Consider the following 17,427-nt stretch of genomic DNA (forward strand, 5'->3'; position numbering starts at 1 on the left):
GTTTTCACATACATATATATAAGATTTTTGCATTAACAAATTGACATATTGGCAAGATATTTGTTGCGTACTACCTTAGAATTTATATAAACAATAAATATTGCAAAATATAACAATCAAAGAGACTTATACCTTTAAACTTTCAAGTTGCACTTTTTTTGCGAAACTTATTTTTCTAAGTTACATTTATTTTTATGTGAATATGGCCATTTCATCTCTGTGTTGGCCATTCATAAAAAATTCATAAAAAATTGATTATTGATGTAGTTTTTTTAATTATAATAAAACTTCAGACGGCTCATCGATTTTTGAAATCGTTTGATTCTCGTCTAGCGCGATAGCATTTTTTTATGCTTGGATGTTTTTTCTTTATATCGCTAAGACGTTTGTATTATTTTACACTTATTTTAAATGTAAAAATCGTAGGAAGAAAGTGTGTATAGGCTTTATTATCATTTTGTCAAGTTCAAAATTTTCGATGAAAATTACAGAAAAACTTAAGCTTCTTTCTCTTAATTGTTGTTCTATCCTTGTAATGTTATTTTCGTCTAATTTATCTTATTATATAAAATACTACAAATATATAGAAATATAGAAATGTGTACTTCTTTTGTATATTCCTATATACAAATATAGAAATGATACAAAAGTATAAAGAAATGTACAAACATATATTTTAATAGACACGTTAATATATATCTATTATCACAATAGATGCTATTCATCAAAATCAAACAATAAAAATGTAGAATGGATCATATAATTTTGCATCATATAAGTTTAGAAAAATAATTTATTACTAAAAAAAATAACAAAATTTTAAAATTACTGCACCCCGTTAATATTTCCATTCGATTCCATAATAGCTTGGTAAAGAAGAGGTTTCAATTCTTCTCTCATTAAGGAATGCTTATCACCATGTGTTATCATTAACACCTCACTTGCCTTTTCTAATACTTTAAGCGCTTCTTTTGGTTTGTTCAAATGCAATTGTATCTTTCCAGTCATAAGATATAGTAATCCTATCAAGGGATGTATTTCTCCATAATACAATCTAAAAATTGAGCATAATGTCTTCAATTATATATAAATATTAATATTATGTTTATTTTTAACCACCATGGAAAATTATTTTTATACAAATAATCAAACACTTACAAATATCCTGGAATAAGTTCTTTGCCATATAATTCTGCATCTTCCCAATATTCTAGATTCATAGCTGCAATATGAGCTGCTTCCAAAGTACGAATATGCTGTATATTAAATCTGTGTAATATATTCTTCTGTTTTTTCAAACATATCTTACTAACATCAAGATCTATTACATTAATAAGGATAAATTATAAATATCAAGGGTAGATTATTAGTTAGCTTCCTTTATGTATAAATATTAAGAGGATACAAGCCATAGCCTTCATTTCTTGTAAATGGTGAATAGTAAAGTCAGTGACTTCCCGAAACGTGTTTTTAAATTCCTCTGATATTTTTGTACCACATGTTTTACAATTGTCAGCCTCAATCAAACATGGAGAGTCACATGATAAGTTTGAACATGCGGCTGCTTCAGCCATAGGTTCCACTTGCTTACATCTTTCACAATCACACCAAAAATAATATGAATTGTACAATTCTTCGCGTCTGTCCTTGTTAGAATTGAGTAAATCAATATATGATATTTTTATCTGTATGGAAGATAAGATTATGTCAAATTTTGAAATAAAAGGTATTTATACTAAGTTACTTTTAATTACTAATTTTTTATTATAAATACAACCAATTATTATGAATAGAACCAATATTGAATATTTAAGTCACTACATAAAATTGATAAAAAAGTTAAATCCAGCATTACTGATGTTTTTTATTTATTTCAGCACTATTAATATATATTTTATCAATACCTGCCTGTGACCAATCTAAAGAGGGAAGATCCACTATTGTCCTGATAATGATAGTAGTCCCTTCGAAAACAGCAACTGCATTGGGTTTGCAACTGTGATCTATCACAGATGCTCCCAGATAAATACCAGCTCCAATGGTGTTCATATTAAGATCTAATATGTTAAAGCAATTAGTACATATTCTGCCATAAATACCCATCAACTCTGCGATGTTAGGTATTGTTTCTCCCTCAAGAAATTCAAATAAAACTGCACATAATGTGGTGAAATGCTCCAGTCGCTTTGCATCTTTCTTTAGATCCGAATAATCTACAATCCACAAGTTGATATATAACACATATTCTCTAAAATTGTTTCATACATTCGCATATTCTCTGAAATTGTTTTATTAGAAAAATACTAACGTGACATTAGGTCTTTGAATTTTCTGAAATTCTTTTCAGTATAATAGCCTACTTGGTCAGCCCCACCTCGATTGAGTTTGAGAATTATACGTGCCATAAGCCGCGCTGCATCTGGCATAATCTTTGGCGATATTTTCTTCAAATGCGCACATTCTAGCTTATGTATCGACCATGATTCTCTTTGACAACTGCGGTTGCAATAATATACATATTGACAAGCCGAGCACTTTAATAATTTGCCGCTGTAATAAATAACATTTCGTGATGACAGGATGGCATGAAATATATATATAATTATGTATTTATATTTAACATTTTATCATATTATTTATACAACTTTATTTTTATCATATATAAAATAAAAACGATTTATTCTTAAATAACTAATTAATATTAAATGATTAAAAATTACAAATATCTCGCAATGTCACTCTCATTCTTCCATACCTTTTCAAACAATTGTCACATCGACTAGTTCTGTGTTTTGAGTTAAGAGCGAAGGCAAATGGTTTGCTAGTAAAAATTATTGTTCCTCTTTTTAATATATCGTCATTCATTTTAAATGCAGAAACATAAAACACACTGACAAAATATTCAAGCTCTCTGTTCCCAATAACAACTTGATCTAACCTTAATCTAACAAACTTAACCTAATCTAAAAAATTGCTTTCGAGGGAACTATAGCGAAACCGCATATGAATACCGGCATATGTTCATAACTTGAAATTTCTATAATGTTGTATTTTTCTTACTACGTCTTTCAGTTATTTTAAATTTTTCTAAGTCATTTCTGTGTATAATTCTTCACATAATTTTCAGATAAATATATATATATATATATATATATATTTATATAAATATATTTACATAGCTATTTGTATTATATATATATATATATATATATATATATATATATATATATATATATATATATACATACAGAATAAAAAATATATATATATATATGTCTATATATATATATATATGTTTTAACTTATGTGCGCGCGTAATTTGAAACTTTAAAGACGATAATTCACGATAATTTATATATCTTTAGATGAATTTTTTCTATAATTTTATTTTCTTTTTCTTTCTTGTTAGCCTTTCAAACTTTTATGTATTTACATTTATTTATATACATAAAAAGTATAGAAAAGTATAATTAAAATAGAAAAATCTTAGATTTAATTTCCCTTTTAATTATATCTTCATATTTTTATTCGAAACAAAATAAAAATATATTCAACTATTGTAAAAGAAGGAATAAAATAAGCAGCAAAGTGTAAAAAATTAAATTAAAGCAGTTAATATATCTAATTATAGCACGGTTATAAGTACTATCTTAATATCTCTATTTATAGCAATAAGAATTTTAGGTTGACAAAACATGACATTTACCCGAGCTGATTTTCATATTCAACATTTTGCACTAAACTTTCGATAGCCTCAGAGAGGTTTATGAACAGACTGATACAATATAAAATTTAAATATGATATAATTTTTTAATCAAGATATACATTATAACTCTGTATAAAACCTATATAAATTACATTTACAATATATTTATTTGATAAATTGACATGCCAATTGTCATCCTAATAGAAAAAAATATATATATTACTCATATATTATTACATACATAATAATTTTGTTAGGAGAATAATGCCAATAAATTAAAGACGTTACGAATAAAAAATTAACAACACAAATAGATGTAGAATAAGGCTTATATCGGGACTGAAGGAGTAACAAGGACGAGATGACTTTCTATCAAGATTATTTCTCTTTTATACATATATATGATAAAACAATTTTACCTTCGTAATAGGCAATGGTCGCATCTTTCGTCACGCATCGCCGATCTTAGTATATAGGCAAACGGTTTTCCATACAAAATAGTGGTGCCTTTGCTCACAGGCACGCGTTTACACCCATGATTTTTGACTCTCATCTTTTCAGACTTTTTCAAATTTCACCCTTTTCACTTGCTATTTTATATAGAAGAGTTGCATCTTGCTTACTGACTTTATATGATCGCACCTGTCTTCGCTCTCTCTCTTCCTTTCCCGTTTTGCTGACGTGTAGAGAGACTCGGACGCGCGCTATTTTAAGATCCGTTTATTTTCGCATAACGTATTATTGGAGCTAACTAATAAACCCTTAACCTGCTGATTTCTCACTAACACCCTCCCCCCTCTTCCTCTTGCATAATTAACACAAATCTGGAACGCTTATTTACAGTCAGAGAGAAAGAGTTAAGTTAAAAAAATTACAAGCTAGAGTCGATGGATTTCTCCCCCCCGGAAATTTATAAATCTTGGATTCGGAATAATGGAAGCATGTATTCAATACTAAAACTCGAATCTCAAAGTAATCAACTCACAATTAAAAATAATTGAAAACATACATAGAAAAAAATACAATATCCGTATTAGATGCAGTGTCATATGTACAATGCCATTATCTGTAATATAGTCTTTATCTGCATGTGCTTATCTTTTTCCTTCTCTTTTCGATTATTTTCGTCATAGTGTTAAAATATGAATTTCAGTTAACTGATTACACACAGAATGACTGCATTGGGCCGAAATATCGACGTAACCGGGTTTTTTGTCGTTTAACATACAATGATTTGTTTAGGATTTCTTTGAGCATACAAAGGGATAGGAGACAGTAATTCGTTTTAACTTTCCTGACAACAACCTGATAACGTATCCACATTCATAAGTAGGATCGCTTCTACCATTCTTTTTTATGTTCGTCCATCGATACTCCACCTGGACCTAGGGAGACTATCATCAGGAGACCTCCGATGACTGAAAGTGTCTACAATAAAATACAAATATGTAAAGAATTAATAAATTATATATAAAAATGTAAATAATAAATGTAATAATAATAATAATAATAGAACATTATAAACACATTATAGATATATTATAGACATGTATATATGTGTGTAATGATTATAGATTAGATAATAGAAAATTAATAAAGCATAAAAGATTTAACAGATTAAACTATATAGATCTAAGACATTAAACTATACAAAAAAATTACAATCATATTAATATTGATATTACTGTATTAATATATTATACTAATATTATATTAATATTAATATTAAATCAAGATTGTCATACAAGTAATATCTATAGATTCAGAATAGATAAATTTAACTTTCACAATTTTTACACATTCAATATTCATATAAAAAATAATTTTTCTTTTTTTACATCACTTTGTATATATTGTAAAATTATTTTTGGTAGAAATAAAATTATTTTTAGCAAAAATAAAATGTGCACTCTGTGTAGTAATAAAAAAAGTTAATATCTCTCTAATAAAACAAGTATATGTATAATTAATATTATAGAAGTATTTAATATTCAGATAAACTTACCTGGAAGAAGTCGTATTTGAGAAAATCCCTGAGTGGTTTATAGTCAGGAATGGTCCACCATGCATTATGGTAGAAGTTTAATGCAGTTAATAAAACGACAAGTAGTAATGCGCTCAGCTTAGTTTTGTAACCAATTGTCACTAATACCATCAGGATGCTGCCAACGATGTCTTGGAGGATTTGTAGAAAAGATATCTCGAAGCGAATTAGCGTGATGAACATGAACGCCAACAAAATTCGGCCAGCCAATTGCAGTAAATTCTTAGGTTTGTTATCACCAAGACTGGGCACACCAGCAAAGAGTGATCTACCTTCGACTCGCGACTCTGCCAGCACCAGTAGAAGCGCTCCTATTAACGCTAGATTCCTGAATAGGAATTGCATGTCCCATAGTATGCTGTATGCAATAGTCTGCAGAATCACAATGAAGAACAAAACGCCGCAGGCTATGCTGACTCGCCATCTACTAATCACCATGACACATCCACCGAGTTGCCCAATAAGATTCACGAGAACGAAGACAGTGGCTAGAAATTTTCCACAACCCCATGATGCATCCATATATTCTCGTTGCTCACTCCATTGAAACCACATCCGCAAGCCATCCTCTAGGAAGGTAGCAATGAGACACAATCGTGCTAATGTTGGAAGCACGTGTTTACCATTGCGGATTACCTGTCACAATAATAAGTATTCTTAATAATAGGTTTTTTAAAAGTAATACTACTATGTCTAAAATTGTATCTAATAAATATTAAGGAACATAATAAGATAGATTTAATTAGAAATTCTTTAAACACCAGTGTCTAGAATATTTTTGTTTTAATTGCTTCTTTATATTTTCTTTTATTAAAAACTTTCCTTTATTTAATATAAATTCTCTACTATACATTTTTGAAAATTTTTAATATGACTAATGTGTTACATTATCATATATGAACATGTGAAAAGTAGGTCTGTGAAAGTGTACAATGATCCATATGTCTCACTTTATGTATGTCAAAAAGAAATGCAGTTAAAATATAATATTCTTAACGGCAAATAAGATTTGCTCATCTTTCTAGATAAAATAAAAGCTAATAGATGATAAGAGGGATATCAGAAGAAAAGTCACGCAGTCATTGTTGTCGACATATGCAAGGGTGAAAATATCGAATCTTGTTGAACATCTCTTTAATAATAATGATATTTATCGGTAAGAAGCGATCGGTAAGAAAAGGAAAAAGCAAAAATATAGCTCATTTTCGTCTCAACACCCGCGATCATTGCTCGAGGAGGGGGTCTTCGAATACACCTGTGGAATTTATAACCTGCAATTTTGAACAACGATAGAAGTCGAATCACGATCGCTCAATCGCGTCGCGCATTTCGCGGCTGTGACAGATAATTCTCGCGAAGTCGCGGATACGCGCGAAAATATGGGAATACACCGGGCGACGATGACGTTGACAGGAGCATGGCTCGCTCTTCTACCAGGGAACCAGCGATTAACTCGTCGTTTTTCTCTCCCCCTTCGAGGATTCGAGGACGGGATCGCGATCCGCGCGATAATGTGATCACCCCTGGAAAACTCACCTGGTCGGCGATCTCCTCCGCCCTCGAGAGCACCTCCTGCGAGACCACCATTGTGTGTCTTATTCAAAAACCGAAAAATCTCCCATACGCACACTGACGTATACACGTGCGCGCACACAAGTGGCGCGGCGCGCGCCTCGCTGCGCTGCGTGGCGTTGAAAGGAATGCGCGGGGGGGGGGCGTTACGTCACATGTATGTGTGGTGAGAATCCCAACCTCTCAATCCAAGGAGATACGTACTCCATTGCACCCAAGTGTGTGATGTGGAGATCGGCTGGCTGGCTCCGAGCACGTCACTTCCGGCGTACGTGGTCGCGAAAGTTGGCGCCCGCGTCGAATTCGATCTCCGATAAGCTTTGAATTTCATTCTTGTTTTGTAAACGCTACCTCTGTAAGACACGTAAGTGAATATAAATTTTGAGAACGCACTGTATGATATAATGCTGTAGGAATCGTCGTGCATTGTATATCTGTCATTAACATTGCCAGAATTGTATGCATTAAAATAAACGAGATTTATGCTCGAATCTTATGACTTACTTTCTGAAACTATTATTGATCTACTTTTCTATGTAGAAATTACAGTTTCTTGCATCACGATATTTTTCTTTTATCATTTTAGATATCTCTAAAAAATGTGTCTAGGTTAATAAATAATACCGCGACTTGCGCCGCATTTCACGTTGCTTCGATATTTCGAGAATCGCAATTCACTTCTCGATAGATTTCAAATGGCGGTCGATCGCGCAACGGTTCGCGGATCGTGGAGTCGCGTTCGAATCGCTGCGTGCATTTCTCGTGAGTGTTTCCGTCTAAAAATGAACTTCGGGCGCAAAAACGTGTCGCGAGTGTTTTGCGAAGTGTGTCGGACGTTTGCCGTAACGCGTTAAAACCCGACGAGTTCATTTGGCGGATACGAGAATTCGTTCAAGCATCTTTGACGATGCCAACCTGCAATGGTAAATATTCTATTGATGCTGAATCTCTCGAAAAACTCGGCATTTTACATCCAGTCAACTAATATTCTCATTCTTTTTTATGTACAGATGACGCAAAAGACACAATATAGCAAGATAGAGCAAGAAATAAGCGGATTTCGGCGCAAAATGGGAAAAGAGAGAAGCCGTAAGAAAGAGAGGGACAGACAGAAAGAGAGAGAGAGAGAAAATCGCGTTTCCTTCAGCATCTTTCACTGTCGGTAAGTTTTCTTTTACGATGCACTTGCAGTCGGTACTTTGTGCAACGTGTACGATTGGCATAGTTTAGATGGCAATACTATGCACTTGTACAAGATTAACTGTCATGCGATCACAGAAAAGAAAAAAAATTGAGACGTGTTTAGAAGAAATCTTGTATGAAAATTGATATATAAAAACTTTATGAGTAATATACATATCTAAGATCATAATAAAATACATAGCATGCAGAGCGCATTTTTCTCGTATTTTTTTAATTGTCTGATAATCAACAAAGTATATACCGATTTTTTACTTTATTATGAAAAAATATTAAATGTTCTTTTCAAATAAATTTTTAAAGCAATGAGATATTTAATTATATTTATTATTTTTCTATCTTCAATATATAATTTTTTGTAAAAAAAAATCTTTTAAATATACATATGTTCTGCAATAATTATGTAAAAATTTCGTACAACTATTATCTAATTAATTTGTTTTTAATAGAAAATCATTAAATTAATAAATAAATGATAGAAATAATTATAAAATTAAGTTTTACTTTATTTTATTTTATTAAAGACAGAGAAAATTATTTAATTTCTACATCGAATTTATCGCAAGATATTTATGGCTATATTTCACTACCCTAGATTCAATTTGCATACAAGATTTTCTCTTCAAATCACTTTTTATGTCTGTTATTTTTCGTTCCTTGTGACGCGAAAACGTTTCGACGACTGCAAGCGTCGTCATTTTGTCTCACAAGCCACGACGGCGAGTTTCGTCGAGATGCCGCTTCATGATATTCGCTATCTGCTACTGCGAATACGTATCGCGTGTACGCGCTGGGTATATCAAGTTGTAATAGAGACGAGTAGGTTTACTGCCGTTGTCGGTAGGCGCCGAGTTTTACTTGATTCTCTACCCTATTTGGACCTTGGACAGGAAAGGGAACCAGACGAGCATCTGTCCGCTGATCTTGTGCTCGCATCTACGCGTTCTAAGTGGTACATATAGATATTACATACAGATAGTCCTTTAGTAACGTGAAAACTCCGCTAAACTTCCGCGTACGCTTACATTCGTATAACTTACAAGGGAGGGATAAGAGAGTTTTAGAAAACTTTAATGGAAACTTTAATCGAAGAAGGAAAATGTTTCCGGAAAGTGAATAACTTTATACGCGTAGGTGTATGTGCATTCTGCTCTGTCTCTTTTTTTCCTTTATTTTTATACAAAAACTTAACTTTTCTAAAGGTAACTTTTATATAGAGACACATCTTTATCTATGTGTTTATATCAATTACATATAAATATATATTTATATTAATTTTCCAAATATATATGTAAAAAATCCAATTAGATGTCTACTTATACGATATACTATATTTTGTTAGACTATTCAGAAAAATTTCTTTCTTATTTATTAGCATTTAGAGAAATTTTTACTGTTTCATATTTTGAAAATTTATTTTATAATTATTATTAATCTCGTAATTAAAAATGAAATATTTTATTATTTTGAAGAAGAGAAAGCTTCTAAGAGAATAAATAAATTCATTGTACTTTGCAATATTTGTACAGCTGATACTTTTTCATATTTATACTAATTTTTTAAAATTACATATCATACGAGAATGTAATATATAGCTATTCTTTTTACATCAAGTTTACATGTATTGCCTTAAATCAAAATTTAGATTTTCTAATTCTAATTATCTAGTTATATTTATTTTAAAAGAAAAGCGCAGGAAAAACGTTTGACACTCGAGACATTAATTAATTTTCCAAAATAATAGTACTTTTTCGCCGAGCTTCTTTCCGCTCTCTTAGAAATCCACCGGGGGGGTTGGAAGTGTATCCCTTTGCGCCGTCCTCGTGGCGACAGTCCCGAGGTGATATCATACGTACGGTCGAGACTTACGTAAGTCGAGGACCGAGCGTGGTTGCACTCGTTCCTCGAAGCGTCGTCGCAGCAGGAATCGAGCGACGAGGACCCGGGTTCTGTGCGCGCGTGGAACTAGCTGGCGCCGCGTTGTCGCATCCTATACAGAGGATTGCTTCCGCACAGAGACACAGACGGGGTGCCCTCGTGGGTGTCCGCACCGAGGAGAAAGATAAACGGGGAACAAATCGAAATTACAGCTATATCTCGAAATACCAAAGCTCAATAACGCGCGCGTGCGTCAGTATGTTATTATTCGGCGAAATTGGAACCATTCTTTCTGCTAGAAATATTTGCGGTATCGTTGATTGTAATTAGACGAGTTCAAATCGAACGTTTTATTATTATCACAACAGGGAACAACCATTATTTCAGTTTGTTTCTCTTTTTAGTCGTTTTAAAGAATAAATTAATTATGTAAGATTAAATTAAAAAGTAATCAAAGTATTAAATTTAAATAGTTTATAATGAGATTTTCTTCTAGTAATACTAATATAAAACAGTCAATAATTTTAAATTCTATTCTAATATTTTTTAAATATTAATTATATAAATTATATAATTATATAAATTCTTGTATGACAGTTATGCTAAAATGCCGACCAAAATTTTTGGATGGTTGATTTTCAATTACGAACAGTAAAAATTATTTAAATAAAATCACATTAGTACTGTTTTCTAATTAGTACGCTAATTAGTGCAACATATGAGAGTATCCCCATGGTGCCAAATGGCGCCCCACGGTAATCTCCGCTTAAATATCGGATTTCTCGAAAAAGATAATTAACTATAAAAGAATTGCAATTTTTTCCTGTAGGTTTGTTCTTGAAATTAAAAATCTTTGAATCAAGTAAATTAATTTAAATAATTTATAAAAAAAATTTTTTACATAAAATTACATATGTAATATATTATTAATATATTACATATATTAAATTTTTTACATATATTAAATTACATTAAATTATATATTACATATATTAAATTTTTTACATATATTAAATTAATTTACAATTAACATAAAAAATGTAGAGCTTCTTACATTCAACAAAAATTCTTACAGTATCGATTACTCCGAAATGATGGCTGATTCACCACTCTTATTCTTTCACGAGGATCAATCACAGATTCATCGCTATCGACGCGATCGATGCTTACGCGGAAAAAGAGAATCAGTTTCCCGGATGTATTTCTTTTTTAATCGTACGAGTCAATTCCGAGACGGAGGAGTACGGGTCGATGATGCGCATAATTGAACATCCTGGACTGGTTTGGGCACTATCGTTCCGAGTAGCACAATCTCCGTCGCCGTCACCGGTGCCGGGCATAGTGATCGTCCCCCGCAGCATTCTCATGGGCTGCTCCTCCTTGCTGTATCGTTGCGGCCGGTGTTGCATTAATTAAGCGCAGATGCCGATGCCTTGTCACCCGCCATTTGCCATTCGCGTTCGCGTTTGTATTCGTCCGACCGCAGCGGCCGGAACCTAATATATCCGCTTGTAAACGGTGTCCCGGAAATCGTATCTTATCATGCTGCGAAAAATTTTGTCGAATGATACTTGATATGAGTGAATATATAAATAATAATAAACACATTCTCTGTCTCTCTCTATATGCACAATTTTTAATATTAAATATTACATCTAATATCTAATAATTAAAAATATTAAATTTGAAAATTAAATATATTAGAAATGTACGTTATGTACGTTAATGTACTTATTTCTCTTTCTTTCTTTGTTTTACATCAACATGATTACGTTTTTGCAAATATTCGTCACAGCAGAAAGGATAGATTTTCGCGATTCAATAAAGAACGCTAAATAAACTATAAATTAATAATATTTCATTATAATAATTTTGATAAATTAATAAATTTTTCAAACAATTCAAAATTGTTATTTCTGTGACCTTTAAAAATATCAAGATATTCACAGTTTCTTTAATCCATAAGTGATTCTTTCAAAGTTTTCGCGATTTAAGTTTCGAAGTTGCAAATAAATGATAAAGTAAGTCATCTCTTGCAATTTCTCATGAGCTTTAATTTAACGGAGTTTAAGTTTAAACGTTGAGAAGTACCGTTTAATTGTCGTTTAAGATTGAAAATAAAAAAAGCGTGAAAAAAGATGACGTCCAATTAAACTTTCGCTAAAGAGAAATCGACGCCAAATTGATTAAGGAGTTCGCAGCTGGGAGAAAGCGTAGTAATTTGCGAAAATTCCTAGGTACTTTATATACATTAAAAGTATTTTTTAGAGTAAAATATTTATTAATATATTATATATATATATATTTAAAATATCATTAAAATATTGTTAATTTTTGAAATATATATATATATATATATATATATATATATACATTTGTTGTAATATATTTAATCTTTATTGTATCTCATCACACACACGCACACACATATATATGGGATGGGCAAAAATTTCATTCAAAACATTTTTTTCATACTGTTCCTGCTTTTTTCCGATAATTAATCGTATAAAATAAAAATTTGACTTCAAATTGATATATATCTAAAAATTACTTTCACAATGGAAATTACTAGTCAATAGATGACGCTATAATTTCAGGACACCCTGTGTGTTATCACGATTTGATTTCTCGTACTCGTCGTCGTTCGCCTAATTTGGTTGCCCTTGCGTACCTGCATGCATGCGATCTTATACAAGCACACATGCGAGCGAGCGAGTGATTCTATGCAATTCTCTCGCGCGTATATATGTATATTACTATGCACAATGCGTACGTAATGTATGTTACATGTGTGCACGGCGATTTTAGTCGGGGTTTGGAGCTCGCATTGCGAAACTGGTTATGTACTTAACATGGGATAACCGTTGGAGACAGGTGTCCCGAACTCCTCTCTCGATACGAACCATCGAGAGATAGTCCGATCAACGATAGCAGCCTGGGAAGAAGATGCGGAAGATTGCCCAGACAGCATCATATATACACGTAGCCACAACCGCATTTTCTTTGCCCGCAACCTGCGTAGTGAGCCCACGTTCTTGAATGTCATGATTGTCGCCGATAAAGAGATCAATCAGTCCTTTCCCCTGAGAAAATTCTCGAGCGGAACACGAATTATCAATAGCGTAAAACAGATTATATAAATTTTCTTATTTGCGTTACAAGAGATGGGAAATTACTTTTAATTGGTGGTTTAACTAATGATAATGATATTATCTCTTGAATTTAATTATTATATTATTATAATTATTATCTTTTGAAGGGAAATTATATTATTATCAACCGATAATAATCACCTATTGTAATCATCAAAATAATTATAGATAATAATTTTCAGATTATGATAGACAATAGATATAGATGACAAATATGATATTTTAATAGATAAAAATAGTATTCTATATGTTATTAACATTCTTCAACTTCAAAAAAGAAGTGTAAAATTATACGCTATAAAATCGTTATATTCAAGTTTTTCATTTTTATTTAATCACGCATCAGGAATATACATTAATCACTTGCATCGTTATTGTATTTCTTTCTGCATTCTTTCATCGTACCTTTTAATTTTTCCTACATTCCTGTTAGTACATTAGATCATTAATTGTTAAATTACGAGATGTCTGTCCTCTCGAGAACGATTTTGTCACTACGACGAGGAGAGAGAGAGAGAGAGGAGGATTTGGAGTTCGCGGACACGTGTGGGTGTAACGGGTGTATATATGGTCGATATCGCTGTGCGAGTCGTCTGGTCAGCTGGCGCCAGGACCCTGACAGCTTCCTACCAGAACGCACTTCGCCTCATTAATCTTGCTTTATGGCCGCCGTTGCACCTAAGTCCCTCTGCTCTCTCGATTCCCTCGGCGCTCCTCCTTGCGATTTCTCTCTACACGATGGACGATACGCGCCGGTCAATTTGCTGTCTAAAACAATAGTTCTAAGTTATTTCCTAAATCGAATCTTATAGCGAAAATAACAAATTAAAATGCTGTTTGAGTAAATAATCGGTAATAGTAGAGAACCCTGCAGATTTTATCTTGAAAGAGAGAGAGAGAGAGAGAGAGAGAGAGAGAGAGAGAGAGATGTAATTATATGATATATAAAAATTTAATATATAAAATAATTATAAAAACCTTACAAAACTTAAAATATAGGGGTATATTGTTTATATAAAATGAAAATGCACTTATATTTATTTATTATGATGTACAAATATAAATACATATTATGTAGATTAATTATAAAATTCTTTAGACTTTAGAATTAGATTGAAAATTTATAAAGTGTTACATTATTGAATTTGTTTCAAGATATCCCATTTTCATTCAAATTTATTCTCATTCGCATTCTCTGACATAATTCCGTACGATTAAAAAATGCTTGTTTAAAAAATGTTTGTTTCAACAACGCTGTTGCATTTGGAGCAAAATAAAGTTAAAAATGTGTGCAATTGAGTATGTTAGTGTGTACGATAAACAAGTACTCGAACTCTGCAATGCGTTCCGTTTCGGAACTAAATGGGGCAATCTCCGTAACGAAATGCTCGTGAAATTGATTTGGCCGATATGCCACGAGTGCATCGAACGAACATTAAAACGTGGAGACTATTTCAAATTGAATTATATCCGGAATGCAAACATTATTTTTTAATATGTTTGCGTAGAAAATTATTCTTTAGTTTTATTATTTCTTAATTAAATAACAATGATTTTACGCTAAAAGTATATTAATAACTTTATACTTAAATTAATATGAAAATTAAAAGTTAATTAAATAATTATTTTAATCATCTAAGTTTTTCTTTCTCTTTCTTTAAAATAATTAAATTAATATAAAATAAAAAGAGAGAAGAAAACAGCAATGAATTGTCCAAGATGAGCATCATCATCTAGAATGTGTGTTTTTATTTGCTTTTCTTCTTGCGATCTGATGCAGAGAATTTAATCGGATATCACATTTTTTACAACTTTACGACTTTCGATATTAAATGTTCCCAAATTAAATGAAATATATGAACGATGAAAGAGTCAGATGAGGAAATGGAATACGAGCTTGTGACATGAAAGCGAGCATGACCGCTCAAGGCGGGTGTTCTTTTATCTTTTTTTTGGATACGCACCGAGCCAATTACTATACTCGCGCTATGTAACCGTCGAAAATTAAGTAATGCTTATGAAGGTGGGTAAATGCACCTGCGCCTGCCTCTTAGCAGGTGCGTACCCACGGTCGGTTCGCTTCTCGAGTCCGCACGAAAAATAAGAGGCGTGAGGCCGGATCGCGGGACTGATCGACTCGCGTGTCCTTGCGCCGCAAACGCATAATCAGTCTCGCAAAGCGTGCACGCATGCAATTCGCAGATGCATTCCCATTGTTGCTGCACTTCCGCAAAATTCCACACCTTTTCTTTATCTTCTTGCGTATGGTTTTCATTTAATTTTCTAATTTCATTTTTTTAACTTGTTAATTTTTTTATTCTGACAATTATAAATTCAGAAGATTTTTTTTAGCAATACATATCTTTTTACTGTAAGATATTTAACAATGAATGAGAGGGAAGGATATACATTTAAATATAGACTAAATTTAAATCTAGAGAAATTAATTTTCTTAAAATTAATTTAATATGATCATGCATCATACATAGTTTTCCGACGTTCTTTGTATTTATCGAGAGAGTGATAATTTTTTTACCAATATATTAAAATGCATTATACTTGAATTATTCAAATGAGCTTCTACTTTCCTTGTTTGTTCATGATTACCGTTTAAGATACGCAAAGTAGATATACTTTAGAATGATATATTCGAGAGAAGAATGTAAGGAGAGAGGGATGTTCGCTGCATGAGGAGAAAACTGAAAAAGAAGTGAGGAGAGCCCGTATATCGCGATGTTATGTTCCGAGCACCTGCTCGCTCACTGCCCGGTCGGCATTCTTTCGCTTCATCTGCAGGCGAACGAAACTGCCATCCGTGAATCGCGCATAGAGGTGCTCTAATTGCAAATGGAAGCTAAGTGGTAGTCGTAAATAATATCTCCGGCGGTTCCGACAGCATTAAAATCGATTAACGTTTAAATCAGCTTTCTTCTGTTGTTTGTACCAGACATTAGGTATATTTAATATGACTTGTATTAGAAAAATTTTTACAAAATTTTTATTTTATTTACTTATTCTAATCTAGAATGGAATGCATTATTAATTTATTCATTAATTTATTCGTTAACCGAGATTACTGTGGTTTATTGTTTGCACAAATATGTAAGAATTGCGCCTTTAAAAATTTTTTATTCTTATTGTTGCTTCTTCTTTTAGAAAGAACGCCACCTCGTACTTATAATCGATTTCATGCATATTATGCTTCACGTTTTTACGATCCGCATCGGTCAGATTATGAAGTCCGTCAGAGTCGTTCGTCACATTCGTGGCAGTGCACCTGCTCGCGGAAAAGCACACGGTATAGTTTCTCATGCAGCTCTCACTTCTCCTAAATTACTTCTCCTAAATTTGGAGAATCGGGCTGCCGTGTAGCAGCTCGCGCGTATATACAACTGGCGCGATATAACAAACTCGAGATACTGGAATAAAACGCGACTCAAAGTTTTATGAGAGAGATTTGAAAGTAGTATTAAATTTCCGATTCATTAAAGAATATCAAAGAGTAAATGAAGTACAGAATACAAATACTTTGAATATCTGATATTTGAAAAAATTTCGTAGAAATTTTCCTTGAATTTCCAATCGAATAATATAATTGTTTAAATTCCTGTTTATTTATTATTCCAATCACTGTATCGCTGTAAGCATATTTCGTTGCACTTGTCAGATTTTTTTTTGCCCTTGCCGTTCTTCGCGCAGCCTCCACTTCAACTTTTCCCCGAGTTATTCCCCTAACGGCCGTGTTACATGTGCATTCATGACGATCCCGAGATACGATCTCGAGTACGCGAATACACGTATGAGAGCTGGTATGTGATGCTGGCATGGTGAGTAAAACCGCGTGCTCGTTTTCGAGCAGGTAGCCAGCCGAACG

At 32.4% G+C, this 17,427-nt stretch overlaps 2 protein-coding genes and 1 long non-coding RNA gene across 8 annotated transcripts in view; 1 reads left to right on the forward strand and 2 right to left on the reverse strand.

Annotated features, from left to right (window-relative positions):
• Nucleotides 1–775: 775 nt before the first annotated feature.
• Nucleotides 776–4,262, reverse strand: Smyd3 (SET and MYND domain containing, class 3). 4 transcript variants are annotated; one of them, XM_083107509.1, is made up of 7 exons: nucleotides 4,127–4,262; nucleotides 2,309–2,550; nucleotides 2,100–2,213; nucleotides 1,909–2,003; nucleotides 1,406–1,685; nucleotides 1,159–1,321; nucleotides 776–1,054 (listed from the first exon to the last, which is right to left on the reverse strand). In XM_083107509.1, exons 1-7 carry the CDS (start codon nucleotides 4,258–4,260, stop codon nucleotides 826–828), a joined length of 1,257 nt encoding a protein of 418 aa, XP_082963635.1. In that variant the 5' UTR covers nucleotides 4,261–4,262; the 3' UTR covers nucleotides 776–825. The 4 variants fall into 4 exon arrangements, with proteins under 4 accessions (XP_082963635.1, XP_082963633.1, XP_082963634.1 ...); XM_083107507.1 differs by having other exon boundaries at nucleotides 1,909–2,213; XM_083107508.1 differs by lacking the exon at nucleotides 4,127–4,262 and adding an exon at nucleotides 2,756–3,110 and having other exon boundaries at nucleotides 1,909–2,213.
• Surf4 (Surfeit locus protein 4) lies at nucleotides 3,906–7,443 on the reverse strand. The gene is made up of 3 exons (XM_083107512.1): nucleotides 7,288–7,443; nucleotides 5,713–6,387; nucleotides 3,906–5,135 (listed from the first exon to the last, which is right to left on the reverse strand). The coding sequence occupies exons 1-3, from the start codon at nucleotides 7,336–7,338 to the stop codon at nucleotides 5,049–5,051; spliced, it is 813 nt and encodes a 270-aa protein (XP_082963638.1). The 5' UTR covers nucleotides 7,339–7,443; the 3' UTR covers nucleotides 3,906–5,048.
• The window catches only part of LOC145976438 (uncharacterized), a 95,100-nt gene continuing 85,085 nt past the window's right edge, over nucleotides 7,413–17,427 (forward strand). For 2 of the 3 annotated variants that reach the window (XR_014440232.1, XR_014440233.1), the window contains exons 1-2: nucleotides 7,413–8,246; nucleotides 8,334–8,485. This is a non-coding gene — a long non-coding RNA (uncharacterized LOC145976438). Of the gene's footprint in view, nucleotides 8,247–8,333; nucleotides 8,486–11,476; nucleotides 12,009–17,427 lie in introns of those variants that run through there. The other variant, XR_014440234.1, reaches the window with a different exon arrangement.

This window comes from Camponotus vicinus, unplaced genomic scaffold (genome assembly GCF_025532165.1).
Source record: "Camponotus vicinus isolate PSW18456_S1 unplaced genomic scaffold, iyCamVici1.0 SCAF_8, whole genome shotgun sequence".
NCBI classification, from domain to species: domain Eukaryota; kingdom Metazoa; phylum Arthropoda; class Insecta; order Hymenoptera; family Formicidae; genus Camponotus; species Camponotus vicinus.